This window comes from Dermacentor variabilis, chromosome 6 (genome assembly GCF_050947875.1).
Source record: "Dermacentor variabilis isolate Ectoservices chromosome 6, ASM5094787v1, whole genome shotgun sequence".
Classification (NCBI taxonomy): domain Eukaryota; kingdom Metazoa; phylum Arthropoda; class Arachnida; order Ixodida; family Ixodidae; genus Dermacentor; species Dermacentor variabilis.
The window spans coordinates 142,928,658-142,947,982 of NC_134573.1; the positions used below are offsets into that span (position 1 = coordinate 142,928,658).

The following is a 19,325-nucleotide window of genomic DNA, read 5'->3' on the forward strand; positions in this document are numbered from 1 at the left end:
TGCTCTTAGCGACGACGAACGACACTTCCTTGCTTATGTCCAGTTGCTTCGCACTCACGTATTTTTGTTTTAAATTTCGGCACAAGTTACGTGAGACACCCAGTATATAACCATCTGTGCACTGCCCCTACAGATGGACCGATGGCTGGCTCCGTTTGCAACTGGTGCGGCGGGCCCGGGAGACAGCAAGAGCCGCAGGAGCCCTGGACTAAGGGCACCTCTCGCACAAGCAGGAAGACACCTGCTTGTCCCTTCTTTTTTTTAATAAATGTTTCTCCTCCTCCTCCTCTTCGTAATAACGCAATTAAACAACAAATAGTACCTAAATACCCTCACTGCAAGAAATATCTTAATTCTTTTATTAAATCAGGAGATAGAGAGCGAGAGAGAGAGAGTGCAGTAAACATCTTTTCTTTTTTTTTGCTCCAAGTACGAAGTCTACCTTTATTAGAGCGCCAGTTTGTACACCTACTTCCAGGAATAATGCGCGTATGCTCGGTCTGTTTCTTGCCGAGTAAGGTGGGCCGATCCTGGACACAGTGTAAACCGCGGTCGCAAACACCACGTGAGTCACATCATCATCATCATCATCATCATCATCATCATCATCATCATCATCATCATCATCATCATCATCATCATCATCATCGTCGTCGTCGTCATTTTTTTAATGCCCATTGCAGGACGAATGTCCTCTCCCAGTGACCTCCAATTACACCTGTCTTGCGCTAGCTCATTCAAACTTGCGCCTTCAAATTTCCTAGCTTCATCACTTCAACAAATTTTCTTCCGTCCTGGACTGTGCTTCCCGTTCCTTGGCACCATTTTGTAACTCTAATGGTGCACCGGTTACCTACCCTACGCATTCCATGGCCTGCCTGCAGCTCCACCTTTCTTTTTTTTTTCTTATGTCAATTACAATATCGGCTATCGCCATTTGCTCTCTCATCCACACAAAGCGAGTTACATACGGTGGGTGCTTTGCGCGTCTTGCCGATTTGTCAGTAATCACCATGCTGCGAAATGCGTTGCATAGGATGAGCGGTTTTACAGCATTTAATTAAGCACTTCACCAGCGCTTCGCTTCACATAGGTTGCAAAAATGTGCATTAGACCTGCACACCTTTATTTTTTTTTTGCCCGTGTTTGTTTTCATTTTGGGTGGGTCTCGGGAGTTTACGGCACGACAATGTAGTACGAAACTGCGTTCTGGTCCTGTTCCATTTTAAAGTGCTAGGGCATATCTTTGCATACCCCTATCCACTTCGCCGAATCAGGTTTTACGGTCTCCCTGACGATGATAGGACATTAAAGATCCTGTCACGACGCTGTACGAACTAGAGTTACTGTACATGGCTCCCGGAGCATGTACGGTAACTCTAGCATGGTCCACACACGTTGCGTGTGTTACAGCAATGACGCCCTCTCTGTGACGCTCCGCTATGGTGTCCGTGACGATGACGGGGGCGACGACGCTATATGATGATGTCCACTACCACGCTGTTGCACACGCACGCGATGATGATGCTATGACGTCCACGATGGTAGTGGCAACCAAGATGCCGACGATGATGAGGTCCACGACGATGATGTCTTCATTCAAATGCTCTCACATTGACAGCGACCGTCCTTGATAAACAGATTCAGCCGGAATTCTCCCATGAAGGGTCCTGTCGTTGCTGCAGGAAACGGACACGAGGCGCCAGATGTTCATCATAAATAAACATATCTTTTTTTTTATTTTTCTGTAAAATTGTGTGTACAGCAGTGCACGCGCGATGTTGTATGCGTGAAGTACGTAAAACGAGTTGCAGTAGCCGTAATTTTCTCGCGGCCCCAGCAACTTTTTTTTTTCTTCTTCTCTCTTTTCACACGCACACACATACACACATTTGGGACATGCAAGTTCGCTTTATGTACAAAGCGTGCCTTTTCACCCTCGTTCTGACACCCGAGCTCTGTGTTTCCGTGAAAACTGCCGCTGCGGCGCGGCGGCAGCAGCAAGCAGCTTTAGCTTGCCTTCCTCGTTTGAACTGCCGTCTTATTGACGCACTGGCTGATGCACACGGGGTGTCAACTTTCGTTTCGCCCATCTTTTGCGCAATCCAACCCACGAACTACACGAAGTGTAAAGCTTGGGAAGGTTGGACACCGATTCGTAATGTGAATGCATGCACAACGACTTTACGTATACGATCAATGCAGCTTGCGACATAGACGCCGCTTCTGTTAATGCGATAGCATTAGCGCATACAATCCCTGTGAACGAAGTTCAGCGAAAGCGCCCACACTCAAAAGGTATTGACGTTATTTTCTCGCCCCTTGTTTTACGCGCGTTTTTACTGTCCTCCGATTCGATCCCGTTTGATGAGAACATATTACTGATAAGGATGATTCAAACCGACACTTCACGCATAATTTGATCCATTGATAATTGAGGTTTAATATCCCAAAGCAACACAGACAATACGGGAGACGCCATAGTGGAGGAATCTGGATTAATTTAGACTGTGCGAGGTTCTTTAGCAGGCAGACTGTTCTCAGCACGTGAGCGTAGTTTTTTTTTTTTACGTTCCGCCCCCATCGGAATGTGACAGGCGCGGCGGGCAGTCGAATTCGCGACGTCGCCTAGATAATTTACCAGTCAGCACACCACGTGACGTCACGCCATTTAGGAAGGTCAGCGCTCGTATTGCAAATTAGGCTTCGCAGAGCCAAACGCACGCTCCAAGCGATGCCAACGTCCCGCTTCGTACATATGGGCAGTCGTTCGGCCTTTTTAGATGACGTAACATCTCGTTACGAACATGCCTGGGAGGCGTTTTAGGCTTAAGACTCAGCCGCTGGCTCATTGTTACGTACTAATTAAATGGATATGTGCAGCCAAGACCCCCGATGTAAGCTCCATCATGGCGACACCAGGATTTAATTATGCACATTCCAATTTCTAGCCAAAGATGGTGTTGTACGTATCGTTCGCCCGCTATGATCACATCAGCCGACATACCTTCTTGAAGTGTCCTCGAATTTGTTTGTTTCTTTTTCTTTTTACCGAAATCAGCTTTTAGGTTCACGCGGGGTTCTACAGACATTTCGACATGTAAAAACCGCTCACGAAGAAGCCAACCAATGGCTTTGAAGGGCCAGCAGGCGTGAAGTTTGCGGGAATCTCACGTTCGTGCCCGGATCGGCGCAACCTTTGACGAACGAAAGAAAATTCTTCTCGAAGGCTACTTCAAGAACTTGCAATTTGCAAGTCATTCGCCGAACTTTGTTCACGGGAGCTGCATCTTTGGTATGGGTTATGCAAGCAGAAGGTCGGATTATTCTCTCGCGTCGTTACTTTTATACATCTTTGTATGACGTCACAGAGATTAAGGTCCTGAGAGGCTCGCGAGCAGTGCAGAACGTATTGCACACACTCACACGCATACGCACACATACACGAACAGAAAAAAGACAGAATAAAAACGATGATCGCACGAAGCAACTCTTTAAATAAAAAAAAATGCCACGATTTTCGCGGGCGTCGTGGTAAGCAGGCAAGACAACCCGGGATAACGTCGGGCGATGTTGTTCTAGAAGGCAACCACTTTGACGAAAAAAAAAAAAAAGAAGAATGACGGAACGAAAAACGAAAACAATGAAATGCAGAGACACGAAATATTGCACACCAGACACATGGGCGTCATAAAACTTTTCGCGCTTTCAACAACACTTTGTACAAAATGAAAAAAAAAAGTAAGACAGCGCGGAGAGTATGTATGTTGTTCCAGGCAGAAGCTACAGTATATGCCCGTCGTGATGCTGTCGCGTGATTGCTCTTTGGTGAGGGGCTCTTGGGAAATTCGTTCGACTTGCGAAATAGATGCCCGCGGATGAAAACGCGCCACGCCTGTTTCATTTGCCGAACTCATGGTGCCGTCATTGTGTGAGTGAAGGCCGAAAGACTTGCGGAGTATCGCCCACAGAAAATGAAACAGAATTGAATGAACAACACTTGTTTTTTTTTTTCTCGGATGAAGCAAGAGATGGTGGCGGTGAGTCATCAAAAAGTGTGCGATCGATACTCGAAGAAACTGTGACGAGACAAGGAAACTCCTGCCTCGTTAAGTTTTGATGTCGAAAAAAAAAAAGAAAGAAGAAAGGCGTAAGGATGATCGAACGAATCTGAGATTCTGGGAAACTCTTTTTTTTTTTACATACAAATGTACAAGTCGGTGGATAGAGAACGGGTATGGTGTGCGGGGTTGCTTTGTTTGGTAGGAGGAGGTGACTCGATTTCTTTGTTTTCTGTGCTCCGAAAAAAAAAAGAAGAAAACGGAAAGAAGAAAGGCTGTAGAAAGCAAGGAACACACTGCGTGGTATACAAATGTACAGCGGTGCAGGCAAACGTTCTCGCAGACTCCTACAGACTGGTATACGACACTTCGCTAAACGCCTCCTCTAAACGCCTGTGTCATTTCTCGATGAAGTTTAAAAAATGGGACGGCGCAGTGCGACCACTCTTCTCGACGTCTGGTGATGTGTGAGAGAGAAAGAGAAAAGAAAAAAAAAAGATATGGAAGGAAACGGTAAAATCTAGTGTGAGTAGTTGTATCGTGCAGCGAAGACCATTAAACAAAAAAAAAGAGAACACGTAATGGGTGTGAGGCTAACTGCGCTACAACGGTTAATGCCAGCTGTGACCACGAACGGGAGCGTAAGACAGTGCGAAGCTTATCAAACTTGGCTACTGCGGTTTGCTGACTAGAGCAATTCATTCGTGTCTCGAAGCGTGCGGAAAAGGTTTTCAGAGTGCGTAAGGGAGGGATTCCGCGGACCGAAGAGCGTTAGTCTATATACGGAGGATAAATCAGTTCGAACGCCACGCAACGTAGGTGTGGGTCTATACGTAGTTTTATAGGAGCCAGGAATCGGACACCGTTTTATGGGGGGTGTAAGCGACTCTAGATAGAACTGTCTCTGTCTCGTGCGGTACGCTCTAATTTGACTAGCCGCGTTAGCAAAGGCTACGTGTGACTAGCGAATTCCTAAAACAATGACCTGGTGTTCGCAAAAAGCAGATCGCTGATTGGTTCGTGTAGAAGGAGTCCAATCTGGCCCGAATCCCCGCTCCCGAGCCGGGCGGGCCAAATCGCTGGTCGCTCCCCGTCGCGGGAATAGGACTGTATTCCCCCACTTTACGTGCACGCACACACACGCACAAACACACGCGCGCGCAAGCTCACGCACCGTTTCGGTTCCTGTTTTTTTTTTTTTGATCGTGTCCATCCGTTGGGTCCAAGCACAACCAAACGCACGCACGACATGCACACACTAGAGACACTTCGGTAAAACAAAACAAACAGCAGTAAAACAACGGCGACCGAAACGAAAATTATCACACTGACCGTCCTTCTCGCAGTAAGCTTTTTCTCTCGGTTGCTCGAGAGAGCGCAGGTTTTTTTTTTTTTTACGCGGTCGGGATAAAGGGAAGCGCGTGATAGACGCGCAAACTGTAATCGCACTGCTATCCGTTGCGGGGTGAAATGAAATGAAAATATATAAGCAAGAACGAAAGGCTCTCCAAATCGCACTTCTCACGTCCATTCTTCGCGATGAAGAGCGTACGAAGTTCGGAGAAAAAAACCAGTTGTTTTCGCGGGGCACTCAGCACGAGGCTTGGGAGCACAGATCGTATGCACTGGGGCACGTTGCCATGCGTGATGGCTCGCAGTCCATTCATGAATGGCGCTCACTGTGTGTGCATAGCAGTTGCACGACGTGAGAGCTAAAAGCCTCGTGAAACGTGCGCGAGACGTATCCCAGGAAGGGCATGTGCGTGCTCTCACGTTTGTGATAACTATCTTGAGATTCATCCCCCTCGGCGCACTCGATGCGTCCGGCTAGCAGTGCTTCCGAAGAAGGGCCCCCAGTCTGCTGCTCTGTCACGCCCTTCTTGCCTTCTTCCTTCCGACGTCAGCGCACTAATCGCTCACATCAGGAGCCTTGGCAGCCATGTCCGACGCGAAGTAGTGGCACGCTAGACCTGGGTGATGTTGCGCGTCACGCCTCCAGTCTTGTCGAGCGAGTGCTGCGACGAAGTGTAGACCGCGTTGTAGCTGGGCACTTGCGGCGGCAGCGGCGGTGCGACTCCGTCTTGTCCCGGACGATGCTTGGCCAGTCTCGTGGGGGCCGGCACGCCTCCGTAGTCGCTCTTGGAGTAGAGCGACGGCGTCGACGAGTTGAGCGAGACTCCGTCCTCGACCATCATGATGGGTGGAGGCTCGTGCCTCTGCTTGGCCTGCTGCACCTTGTTGTAGTGGTCCAGCAGCACGCTGGCCGGCCACGAGTTCACGGGGCTGATGGCCGTCGCGTCCAGACGGCCCGACGTGGGCGTCGTCTGCTTCACGTCGTCGTCCATGATGGGCGTCGTCTGCTGAGGCGGCACCGTCGTCGTGGTGAGGTCGTCGCGCGCGATCTTGGCCGGCAGCGGAGGAGGCTGGGGTGCGCTGCCGTTGTCGGTGGACTTTTTGGGAGGCGGCGCCTTGCGCCGCCGCGCCATTAGCAGGATGATGACGATGATGCCGACGAGCAGCACGGCCAGAGGAACGGCAATGATGAGCGCCAGTTGGGCGGCGTTGAGTTTGTCCCTGGTGCTACGCGAGCCGCTGGGTTGGCCGTGGGCTCCGGCGCCTCCAGCGGTGCCGGCGCCGCTGCCCCAGGAGGACGAGGGCTGCGTCGAGGTGGACGTGGTGGTCGGTGGCGGGATGATGACCACCTCGACCACGTTGGAGACGGGACCCGCGTTCCCTTGGTCGTCCACGGCGCGGATGGCGAAGTAGAGCGGCGTCGACGTCGGCTGGCCGTTTTTGAGCCGCACGGTGGCCGTCTGCGTGGTCCCGAACGGCTTGGGTGGCTCGTAGTAGGGTCCGTCAACGTCCCACTGGCCAACCAGCTGACCGTGACTCGCGAAGCGGCGCTGAGCGTTCAGCCTGTCCTTGAAGCTCTTCAGCTCGTAGCGACTCGCTGTCAGAGGGAGGAAGAAAGAGAGGACAAGACAATGTTACGTGCGTGGTTGCGGTCGGACTGAACATTTATATCAACGGTTGCTATTAAGAGCCACAGTTACTTAAGGAATCTCAGCGTTCGGAACTGTTACCGAAAAGAGGAACAAGACAACGCCTGCGCTTCCTCGCAAACAGAAATTTCGTGGATTTATATTTTGATCATATTCTAGAAAATTACTTTAAAAAGAATGGTCAAGCGAGTCTTGCCTGCGTATTGCTAGTAGTGGAGAAATTTTCGCAATTTTGCAAGCAATTCTAATAAAGTAGGCTTCACCTAAGCGTTACGCTAACTTAGGTGAAGACAACGTTACAGCGCAACATTGAAGAAAATTTTAAGCTACAGAGCGCGGTAGTAATGCAGGTGTCATTTGCAGAAGGCACAGGCCGAGGAATGAAAGCTTTACACAATAAAAAAGCAAATGTAGTAAAGCAGGCTAGGCCTGCATATAGTAATGGCTAAAATGGAGAAAAATGTACAAAAGAAAAAGAAAGGCAAGCGCCGTAAAGCGGACTTCGCCTGCATTGCATGCTGTTTGAGGTGAAGGAAGATTTACAGAATAACGAGGCGACGCCGTATTGGAAGCTCCGTCTCACCTTGTCCCTCGTCGAAGTCATCGCCCGGCGCTGTCCAGTTGAACGTCACGGCCATCCTGCGGTTATCGGTGGCCACCACTCGGAGGTCGGTGATTCGGCTGGGGGGCAGCACGTCTCGGTCCGGCTTGGGCACCGTCACGAAGAACGAGCCGTAGTGGTTGATGCGGGTGAAGCGGCTCGTCTTCTGGGAGTAGCTGTCCGATACGCGGCTGCCGCAACACGATGGGTATTCTGCAAATGCGTAAGCGCACACCCCTGAATGATTGACTGGTCGCGAAACACCAGGTCGTATTCTGTGCACCGTAGTATTGCGCAGTTCACGCCCATTAACCAAACAACTGGACTACGATTGGAAGCTACAAATACGCAAGCAGGAAGGGAAGTGTTTTGAGCAATTTTATGACAGTACTCTGGTTCTTCGTCGGGGAATTTCGCAGCTGTATTCTACTACGAGCCGAATTTTGACTTAGGGTCCTCAAATCTTTCGGAAATTTTCCTAAAGTGCATCGCTGGCGCAAGAAGGTATATTCGCGCACTACAACAGTTTCTTAATGTGCACCGTCCTGCGTGCCGGTACCAGACCCTTCTTCAGCTGACCTGTGTACATTTCCACTTCTTGCTTTCTCTTTCTTTCGTAAAATATGACAAATACAAAAAAATTAAAGCGCGAGTTCATGACTTCAAAATTTTGCACAGGAAACAACCATAGAAATTTTTGAAACTACACATATGACCGAAGTGACCGAAGTGTATAATAGTATGTATTAGCTTCCAGTATACGTGAAAAAATTACATATTTATCAGAGTTTTGCAGAAGTTCAATCCAATGTTTTCCTTGTAACTCCAAGCGATGTACAGCCTCCTGCATTTTTAACTACATCGCTCCAGCACACTATAATTTGGGCGTGCGTCGTCCTGAAGGAAACAGCGTAGCAGGCGACACTTGCACTGGAGAGCGCTTTGTGAGCCTATGCGTACTTCTGACGGTCTCGCTGATTATCGCCGTTGCGAGGCGCTAAAGTAACGTGCGTCCGACGCTCCCGCGTTAGAGTTAAAGTGCGAGGTGCTGTACGTTGCTCAGCGATTGAAACACGATACTTGGACCGCACGACGGCCTGCGCTTTTTCCGCTACCACTGATCGCTCGGTGATCGCCGCGGCACCAAACTCAGCCATAATGCATCAGAAATGCTCGATCTTTCATTGACTATAGTATAGTGTATCAGCTCGGTGTGCCCAGCGCCGATCGGTGGCACAAAAAGCGCCATGAGCCATGGGCTCCGAGTATAGCGCCCCCCTCCCCCCCACACGATATGAGCACTGTACGATACATACACATTTCTCGCGTCTTTTCTGGCCTTGCTAGTTTACTAGCTTACCTTAATATGCCTCTTAAGCGTCCCTTTAGGGCAATTACCGATCAAAATGTACAGTAGGGGCGAGTTTGACAACGCTGGGAATCGCAGGCGCCCGCGAGCGACCTTTCATTCCCGTTAATTTCGGGGCTTCCGGCAGAGGGCGCGCATCGCATCGCAGCGGAGTGCAAGAGTTTGGTGGCGCAACCCACCGCCCCGCTCCAAAGGGCACGCTCCTAACATCTATCCGTCCATCCGGAGCAAAGAACCCACCTGCGCCTTCGGGGAACCTGCTCTCGAACTCGGCGTTGGAGGCACCGACGACGACAGCCGAGACGTCGTTGTCGTTGGCCACCACGGTGAGGTCGTAGCGGCCGGTGCTCGTGAAGTCGGTGAAGTAGCGGCTGTACACGCCGTCGTTCTGCGTGATGTCCGGATCTGCGCCGCCACCAGCAGACAAAACGTTTGTCACTTTCGATTGACCGCGGCTATGTAGCATAGGTAGGGCCATTTAACACCCCGAACAATACATAGCGCTGACAGCAAAGTGGACGCTTTGGAAGACAGGATAACCGAGCGGTTTAACACCTCAAGTCAAAACATGAGCTCCCTGTGGGCGCTCCTTCAAGCCTTCTTTCGCGATAAGCGTGGCCTTTCTTTTACACTTCAGAAGCGTAATTTACTTACACAACTAATGTTAACATTCCTTGCGTGTATTTTTTGGAAGTTGCAGAAGCTCTATCAAAGGGCCGTCGCAACGTAAAGGGACGATACTTAACAAGTATGAAGGTACCGCGCACTTCCTATACCGAATTAAGCATGTTTTATCTCCAGCATGTTGGCGCGGCCACTGTGACGAGGAAATGCACCTTCTACTCCTCTACTGTCTCAAACACATCATATAGTATAGACGTGATTAACAGTGGCGGGACAAGGAATGTTACTAGAGCTATATACATTCCAGCCACCATTCCTCGTTCTACTACTGCAAATTATTTACAGCCTCCATCTTCCTGTCGACCTCTCTTTTACTCGGATTAAACATGGATACCACTTCGAACACGAACTCCGGCTACTCGACCAACACGGACCTTTGTCACTAGCCAAGCAGTGGGGCTCATGACGTCACAAGCAGCGCATCGCAAGGCAGTGAATGCGCTTCAACGTTTCCTTGAGTACACTGATACAAGCGGTCGATATCGACTGCATGTGTAGCATGGTGTGTAGCTACAATTGTGTAATTCGTGCGCCTGCGTGAAAAAAAAAACCTCCTCGAAGAAGGAAAGGGACGCCGTCGGTACGCACCTCCGGCTCCGTTGTCGATGAGATGCAGCCGAGTAATGCTGTCCGTGTCCGGGTGGCGGATCAGGGCGGTCACCATGGCCTTGGCCACCGGGTGAGATCCCTTCTTCAGCTCGGCGTAAACGATGAATCTGTCGGAACCGTTCACCTGCAAGACGGCATGACATTTTTTTTTTTACTTACATCACATACTGCAAGTGTGCGCTCAAGTGGCTGACGGCCTGCCCGACTGTTTTATCACGATGTGTTCTGGAATGTCGAATTCTTCCCAATGAGATGGTACCGCATGGAGTGGCGCTTATGCATAGCCTAATAGAGCCTTTTAGAACAGCGTTACCACCTTACCGTTATTGATAGCGGCTGCCGCGACTTCACATGCGCGGTGTATACCGGACCACATGGCAAGCGCATAGAGGGATGGCTTCCACTGGTTGCAAAACATGGTTATAGTTCACCCCTGGTATCTTGCTCTCCGTCGTGACAGCAAGAAATAAATCGTACAATCAGCATTTTCTTAGTGTAATCTCACGCTGAGAGCAAAGTATTGGCTGTGTTTTTTAAAAATTAATACAGAGATGAGCTGCTTTATTTGAGCCTATTATGCCTAATAAAACATGCCGCTGAGCGACGAAAGTGTGTCAATCTCTACCTACAAAACGGCGCACGGAATTTAGCGTTGGTTTGTCTAATGATTTGTCTCGTCTTGGCCGGAGAAGACCCAGAGTTTCTTTTCGTGCTGCCCGCGGTTTCGTACACGCCATCTCAGTGGTCTCTACGAAGGGTGACCGCAAATACCGACAGCCCAGTAAACATCGCGCTCGCGCAGCCGTAGCAGCCGGTATCGCTAACGGCAGGACCATAACACTATGCTAAAGCACTGTAATGAAGCAGTACCGCACGAAGTGCAGTACTCGTATACTTTAACGAAGCGCTACCGTGTATTACTGCTTTGCAAGGGTAACACATGTCTCACCGCCGACGAGTGTCCGCTGATCCAGACGTCGAGCAGGATGGGCGTCTCCTTGGCGGCCGGCCTGGCGTATACCAGACCTATGACCGGCTGGTCCGTCTTCGTGGTCGGCTCGGCCCGGAGCTCCCACATGCCAACCTGCGTACCGCGAAAGACGACATGTCCTACACTCGGAAGTGGTACGCAGATAGGAGAAGAAAAAAGAGTATACTTTGAGGTTAAGAAGTCGGCTTAAAGCAAATTGCAATAATGTGCTGGTTGCCCGAGAAGCCAAATCTTGGCGCGTATGCACCGCCACAGTGGCGTAGTGGCTCTGGCGTTGACGCCGCTAAGCCAGAGGGCGCGCGATCAAATCCCGGTCGCGGCGGCCGCATTTCGATGGGGGCGAAATTGGAAAAAGAAAACGCCCGTGCACCACGCATTGGGTGTCCCTTAAATAACCCCGGGTGGCAAATAAAAAAAGAAAGAAAAATCAATCCGGTGTCCCCCGCTACGAAGTGCCTCATAATCATATCCTGGTTCTGACACGCCAAACCCCAGAATTTTTGTCTATATCCAAACAGGCACGAAGGGAGATCTGATACATGGTAGTCAAGTAAACAACAACTACAGAAATTTAGAGTGAGAGAGAAATTTGCCCATCAAGATTACACATTCTGCTTTACTGCAAACTTTTCAGAGGCCAAAAGGACAAAAATAAGTGTTAGACAGGAAAATTAAATAATAAGAAAAAGCAAACATGACGTCTCTGTGCAATATGTTACAAGGAAACAAGGGGATAAAGAGGGGGGAGGAGGAAGCTCCTTAGCAAAAGTACAATATCTTTCAATATTAGAGGGAACATGTAGTTATAGTAATATCTAATACTGGTCATCACTCAAACGTTGCATAAGGGCACCAAAACTAGATTTTTCTGCATAAATGTAGATCCAGTTGATTATGTCACCCACCTTCTTACAAAAGGCAAATAAATGTCCTGGTTATATCGGCTTTAACAGTGGATCTTAATGTGCATTTTTTTATCCTACTTCAAAGCCTTCAGAAGATGAAAAGTCAAAACACAAAAAAAGAGTTTCGTGAGAAAGCCAAATGAAGAATAAAAACGGGGCTGTTTTCTCCCGAAGGGCGAAGTACTGAAAGCGATTGCAAGGCTTAGCGTTGAGCTGAAGCTCCTCAAACGACGTCCTGAGAATACATGGTGTCCACATCCACGCATCAAAGGATGGCGCCCTCTGGATTTAAAACGCGGATCTTAAAGGCTATACTCTTGCTGGTTAAATGCAGCGGAAGCGATTTTGGGAGCAGGAAACGCGTCATAGACGTCAGGCTTTGGACACCATCTATACGCAGGGGCGACATCTTGGCGCGACACAGCACGTGAGGCAACTTCTGCTGCGCAGCAGAGACAGTGCCCCGCAAGCTACCAGGCGTCTCACGACGCTGGTGGGACGAGGAACGCCGCTGGCGGCGTTGCAGGCGTCGCAATTCAATGGTGTGCGAGATGAGACAGAAGAGAAAACCATCAGTGCTTCCGTAGCTTGAAGTGTACTGCCCGTTCCACGTTACACACGGGCTTGTGTTACTCGGCGTTGTAACACAAGAGCAGATACCGCACGTGCGAGTGTGTGCGCGTGGCTTTGGCTGCAGGCACAATGGTGTGGTACGCACACAGTGGCACATTCGGAACACTACACCCGGCGACAACTGAATGTGCTCCACGAACGCACAGAGGAAGTGGAAGCGACGTAGCGTAAAAGAAACCATACCAATTATTACTTTTATATATTTTTCTCAGAATTTATCTCATAACAAATAAAAAGCTTGCTTAGGAAGATGACTTCCATTTCTTGCTGTTCTTAGTTTTCTGACTTTCCGGTATCCATGTCTGGCTTTGAATAACCAAGTTGCGCATTCAAAACGGACAACCACAGGAAAAGGCGACGGAGACGGAAAGAGCGCGAACTATCAACTGATTTTATTTGTGTGAAGGTGCCTTACATATGCAGAATCCCCGCCTATGAAAGGATGAGGAGAATGGAAGAGGGAGAGCAAAAAAATAATTCTGCATAAATAAGGCACCTTCACACAAATAAAACCAGTTGATACTTTGCGCTCTTTCCGTATCCGTCACCTTTTCCTGCGGTTGTCCTTTTTTTTTAATGTGCAACTTGGTTCTTCAAAGCAATGCACCAACTAGCCCAGCAAGAAGTTCTTCTAAACATCCATGTCTGGTTTCCCTGTTCTCGTAAACCGCCAGCAAAACGCCGGCACTGCTCGGCGTAGTAACACAAGAGCAGAATCCGCACGTGCGAGCGCGTGCGCGTAGCTTTGGCTGCGCTGCCACATAAAGTCGCCGCCGGTTTCGTGCGCGCAATGCTCATTCCAGCAGCGGAATAAAGAACGCTGCCCCGTTTTCGCCGCAGAGCCGATTAAGTGGAGCGCGAGGGTTTTAGTTTCGTCGTATTTTTTTTCTTTTTTATTTTTTTTTTTGCGGGCGCACGCATTGCGCATCTCTCGCGTCTCTGGAGACCGCCTGTCCCTCTGCGCGGTGAACCGCGCGTTCGCCGTCGATACCGGGACGGCACGGCGGCGGCGGCGCCAACGGCGTGAGAGCGCCGCGGGTGTCCGTATATAGTTGCTATCGCAATTAAAAAGAAAAGAAAAATCTCGAGGTATCTTCACTTTCTTATTTGCAATAGAGCGCACCGTGTGCTCTCACGCATCTCTCCACGGGAAACGTAGCGTAGGACTCCACGCACTACCACCTGTGCCCATCAATCTGCGCGCTCGCGGCGTCGATACTCGGGGCTCGGAAGCAGAAAGGAGCAGCGCGGGCGGACCAACGCACGGACACTGCAGAACAGAGCGCGTGCCGTAACAAAGCATCCGGTCCCCGAAAGAAACCTCGCCACCGCTCGTCGACTCGGCGAGGTAACGAACAATTGCTCTCGGAAGCGTCAAGGGCGGAACAGCGAAGTCTGGCAAGGCCAACAGGGATGGCACAGGAAGCGGAGTGAGAGAGACATTGAGAGGGAATGACAGAGAGCTAGAATATATATATATATATATATATATATGAGAGATAGACAGATAGAGGGAAACAGAGGTGCGGAGAGAAGACAGGGAGAGATGCGTGCGGCTTTATTACGTGTATCCTAACACGGGGGTGTCTTAGAAGAGACAAGTCAGATAGAAAGTTGAAACGAGCCTGGAAGTTGATCAGAGCAGAGGTCAAGAAGGCGCAGGGCAGCGATCGCGGAACTGAGAAAGCAGAGCCAACCGTTACGCACGCACACACACACAAAACACCTCGGCGGCTCATTTCTTGACAACCTTCCCTTCCTTTATTTCTCACGCGGCAGGCAAAAAAAAAAAAGAAAAGAAAAGTAAAGGAGGGGGCTGCCAATTCCGTTGGGATAAAAATTGATTGGACGGGTCGATAGAGTCATACGGGAGGCAAGTTCCACCCCATCCTCCACCGATCCTCCGGGGACCTCGACCTCGTCTCATCGTTCCACTCTCAGATCGGAGTGGGTTCGTTGTAAGGAAGACGAAATAAAAGGGGAGACGTCCCGCAGGAACACGATAGCTGCGTAAAAGTAAAAGGAGGAGAGAAGGATGTGAAGAGGGCAATTAGGGAAGCACGCACATGGAGGATGGGTTGATGCGTTACGTAACACGACAAAGAGGATGTCGACGAAGCTTTGTGAGGGAAACAAGAAACCCTAGATGTAAAAGTGCAATGAGGGAAATAGCGAGAAAAGAAAAGGAACAATTAATTGGTTTAAGAAATGGAAAGCTACGAAGAGAGAACAATGGAGCTGCGCTGCCATTAGAGCGAAAAAGAAAGGGGTATTGGAGTACAAGTGATACTTTTGTGAGTGGAAAGCGCCGTAGACAGAGCGAGAGAAAGAGAGAAAAGATAAAGAAAGAAAGAAAGCAAACAAGCCCCGGTTATTAAGTCTCTATCCCTTTACGAGCTCATAAGCTTTGAAATCAAGGTTGAATGCTCTTCGGGATAACGCATATGCGCGATGATCTAGCAAGAACTACGAAATATAAGCTGAAATGGAAAGGAAAAGAACGCGGCGAAGTTTCACGGTAAAAGCTACTCCGAACCGAAGCACTGTACAGGTGAAAAAACGAGAACGAAAAAGATTGCTGGCTCTCCCGTAATCGAGAGTAGATGCAAGCATGAAATCGCTACCGGCAAATCAGATTGGTTGGAGATGATACTAGGCGCGATCTTAAAATTGGTGCAGTGCATCTTCGCAACAGCACACCCCCACCACACTACATCACACCACGCCATGCTTTGAACTGGTCCATATGGACTCTGCCCAGCTGGAGGAGGAAAACCGGCTGAAGGCGGCACGACAGGCAGCGAAAGAGGCCAGGTAGACCGAGCGCACTGCCGAGCTAGAAGAAGAAGAGCGCCTGAAGGAGACGCCACGAAGCGTGGCGCCATCTCTCTAGGTGACGCGAAACCCATGCCGCGGAAGTCACGGACCGCTGGCGTTGAAAAGAGCACAGGCAACCCTGACTCAGCGCCGAAAGATGACAATGAGTTGTATGGTGCCCTGTATCTGGCTTTTGAACGTTGCCCTATTGGAAATGAAAAATAAAACTTAAGCTTATTAGAAGTTATACAGCTTGAGTGATATCGTGAAGAAACATTAGGAAGAACGCAGAAGCAATAATTTTTGTAACTTGCTTGGGCAGTAATTAGCGTATTTAATGCAGTCTCCTTACAAAGGGATGGGGGCCAGACACCGCATTTTCTTAATTTTTGACTGGTTGCCCGGATGATCTCGTCTTGTTCTTGCACCGATGCTCGGATGTTCTCGTTTGAGTTTCCGGATAACGGCTCTCCCTTTTGGCTCAGGGTCACTTGAAGGTCGCCGACAATGGGAGCTAAAAGCATTTCACGCTTAAAAAAGAAAAACGCTGACAGTCAGTAAAAATGGAGCTTCAGAATAGAAAGGCATTCTTCCGGGGCATTAAGTAAAGGTCAGAGTAACCATACTCGAGTTAATCGAAGAGAGATCGTCCAAAGCGCAGCGTAACATCTTAACAGAACTAAAGTGAAGGAAACAAAAGTCTATAGCACTGGACATTCTGTTTCTTTCTTCCGCGAGCGCAATCGCAGTGCAAGGAGTGCCGCACACAGCTTCCATCGCACGTTCCGAACATCGGCTACAATGTCTACGCCGTGCCGCCAAGAGCCGCTGAAACGGGTTTTCGCAGATGTCGGACGCCGGAAGACAACGGTCACGAAGGGAGTCGCGGAGGGGAATGCGGAGGGAGTAGTGGGGACTTAGGGAACAAGGCGCAAGGTTAAAACCGAGCCACCGGCGACGGCGCCTGCTAAGAAGCGGGACTGCATACGTACAGGGCCGGACCTACGTGCCTAGCGCCTCAAAGGACCTCATGAACTCGCTTCTGGATTGGCCGGCGTGTTTACGTCTTGAAACGGCCAGCGCAAGTATGTAGGGCAGATGAGAAAGACAAGTCGCCCAGCGCAGCTTCGCCTTTCTCGTGTGTGTGTGTGCGCGTCACACGTAGCACTATAAAAGAAGGTGCCAGTGTTGGATCGACGTTGAGTCAACGTTGGCTATGTGCTGGGGTAACGATTGGCCAACGCTTAAGGCTTAAGTGATTGATTGAACATTTAGGCTAAATTGCGTGAAGCGCGCGAACAATGTTAGAAGAAGGGGTGCCGAAGTAAGATCATCCGCGGACCATTAATATATCGAGCATGCAAAATACGTCAGAAAAATTAACGGGCGATTTGGGGAATACACTATCACTGCGTAACAACGGCTTTACACTTGTGTGCGTTACTGTGTATGAGATTCCGAAAAAAGCAAAACATACGAACAATAAAACAAAATCACAATACAATGCAGGAGAAGATCAGTGCAGTTTAAACAGGCGTAAGCAAATATAACTCTTGGAAATTGTGAAATAATCGAGCATAGATGAAACCCCACAATTCGATTATATTTGGAGCCGAGTTCCAAACGAATATGGATGTGAAAACGGCGGCAAATATCCGAAAATTCTTCTGCTTATTATAGGCAAAAGTAGGCTACTTTGCTCAGAGAAAAAAAAAGAATGACTAAGTTCGTACTTGCGAGAAGCCAGCGGTGCGAGTCAACGTTATACCTGCATTGCTTCAACTTACCGCGTACTCGGGTGTGTCTCGATCGGAGCACCAAAAGCAACAAAGAATAAATGAAACGGAAATATTCGCTGCCCGATCGCTGCACAGGGGGGCAGCGACAGCAACTAAAGGGCGACTTCGCTTGATTCGGTGTCCACCTTCCTCTGCGACTGCTGTCATAGTTCGACGTGTCGCCCGCTCTCCCTCCTCCCTGCCCTTAACTTTCCCTTTCCTAGCGACTCCTTTCCCCAATCACACAGGGACAGCAGCTTTCTTTCTTTCTTTTTTTCGTGCGCGCTTTGCTTTTTGTCCGCGAGGAGGCGAGCGCTCCGAGGTCAAATCCGCGGCGGGAGTAATGAGTCGGCGCGTTCGTTACACGACCGGCAGTTGCCGGAAGAGAAAGGAAAAATGCCGAGTCACGTCAGGCAGCAAACGCACCGTGGAGAACGACGGACGGGTGTGCGCGACGAGGCGCCGACGAGGTGAGCAGCACCGTGTTTACTCGCGTAAGGCACTCCCTCCACCACCCCTCGTGATGCGTGTGAGCGACTTCGAAAATTGAAAAGGAATTGAGGCAAGTGCGGCGCCGTAAATGACTCAAAGTGGAGGTCATCTCAACAGCGCTGCACGGGGAAGGAGTGTGGGGAGAAAAAGACGGAGATGTAGCAGGCCCCCCGCCCATTTGAAGACTAACGTTATGCAAAAAAAAAAAAAAAAAAAAGAAGAATCGTCCACGGGCACTCTTTTCAACGCGTGAGCTAGGGAAGGCTGAAATGAGCAAGATCGAGGGCGAGAGTGATCGATGGATATTGAAATTTTCCTATATAGCAGGTCATCGCTGGCGGTAGCATACTGCCAGGTCAGATAATGGACGATCAACGTGAACGCACGCATAACGCGAATGAGTGGGAAGAATAGAGAACACGGAACTGACTGCTACACTATAAGCTGAAGTTCCTATGAAACTATTCAGCGATGCAGAGGGTTTAATACACGTGCACATGAAATTATACTGCTACAATTAACGTAACCAACAGCGAGACACACCGAAGAGAAATAAATAAATAAATAAATAAATAAATAAAGACAGACGGACAGACGGACAGACAGACAGACAGACAGACAGACAGACAGACAGACAGACAGACAGACAGACAGACAGACATGCCGCAACTTCCCGTCTGTGGCATGTTTTTTCGTTAACTTTAATTTCTCTTAATTATGATTTTTACATTTCATTTAAAAACAAGTAAAATATCCCATGCTTTTCTTGGTTTCATTGTCTGTTGGCTTCATACGGTTGAGGCAGGGAGATAGACAGATATATAGTTTGATATATAAAGAGACCGATACCGTGAGAGATAGGGAAGAGACTCCCATGTTCTACGCAGCATTCGCGGTGTCATTGAGTGGAGTTCGCAGTTAGTCGCAAGCTTGGCTGGCGTAAAGACTTTCAGTCTGTCACAGTTTGGGCGACAAAAGCGCGGCTTCTACACTGGTGAACACGGTAGTAAGCGACAAGCAAGCGAGGCTGGTGGCGCGGGGCAGGGTACTAGGCGAAAAAGGAAGGGGGGCAGGTTGCGACAGTGTCGCGCCGCCGGTGACGAGAAAGCGAGCGGAAACGTTTCTGCCAAAGAAACGACGAGATCGAAGAAACGAAGTACATCAAAAGGCTCGACACAAAGCGAGCGAGTGAGCTCGCCGGCGCTGTTCGTTTCCGATGGCGCGTGGCTTATTAAAGAGGTATATACAGACGCGGGGCAAGCGTATATTATAATAATACGTCGCGTATACGTGGTACGGATGTGCGCGCGTTCGCGCGAAGCCCGGGTATCGGAAATCGAAACTATGCGTTACGCTCGAGCAAAACAAAGCGAGGGGGGGGGA

The 19,325-nt window shown here is 49.5% G+C and overlaps 1 protein-coding gene across 1 annotated transcript in view; it reads right to left on the minus strand.

Annotated features, from left to right (window-relative positions):
* Window positions 1-1,709: 1,709 nt before the first annotated feature.
* The window catches only part of LOC142585378 (calcium-activated chloride channel regulator 2-like), a 551,695-nt gene continuing 534,079 nt past the window's right edge, over window positions 1,710-19,325 (minus strand). Inside the window, exons 14-18 of the mRNA XM_075696100.1 lie at window positions 11,276-11,410; window positions 10,306-10,450; window positions 9,274-9,438; window positions 7,647-7,877; window positions 1,710-7,011 (exon numbers count right to left, since the gene is read on the minus strand). Of these exons, the coding sequence (XP_075552215.1) occupies window positions 6,026-7,011; window positions 7,647-7,877; window positions 9,274-9,438; window positions 10,306-10,450; window positions 11,276-11,410 (1,662 nt within the window). The 3' untranslated portion in view covers window positions 1,710-6,025. The remainder of the gene's footprint in view (window positions 7,012-7,646; window positions 7,878-9,273; window positions 9,439-10,305; window positions 10,451-11,275; window positions 11,411-19,325) is intronic.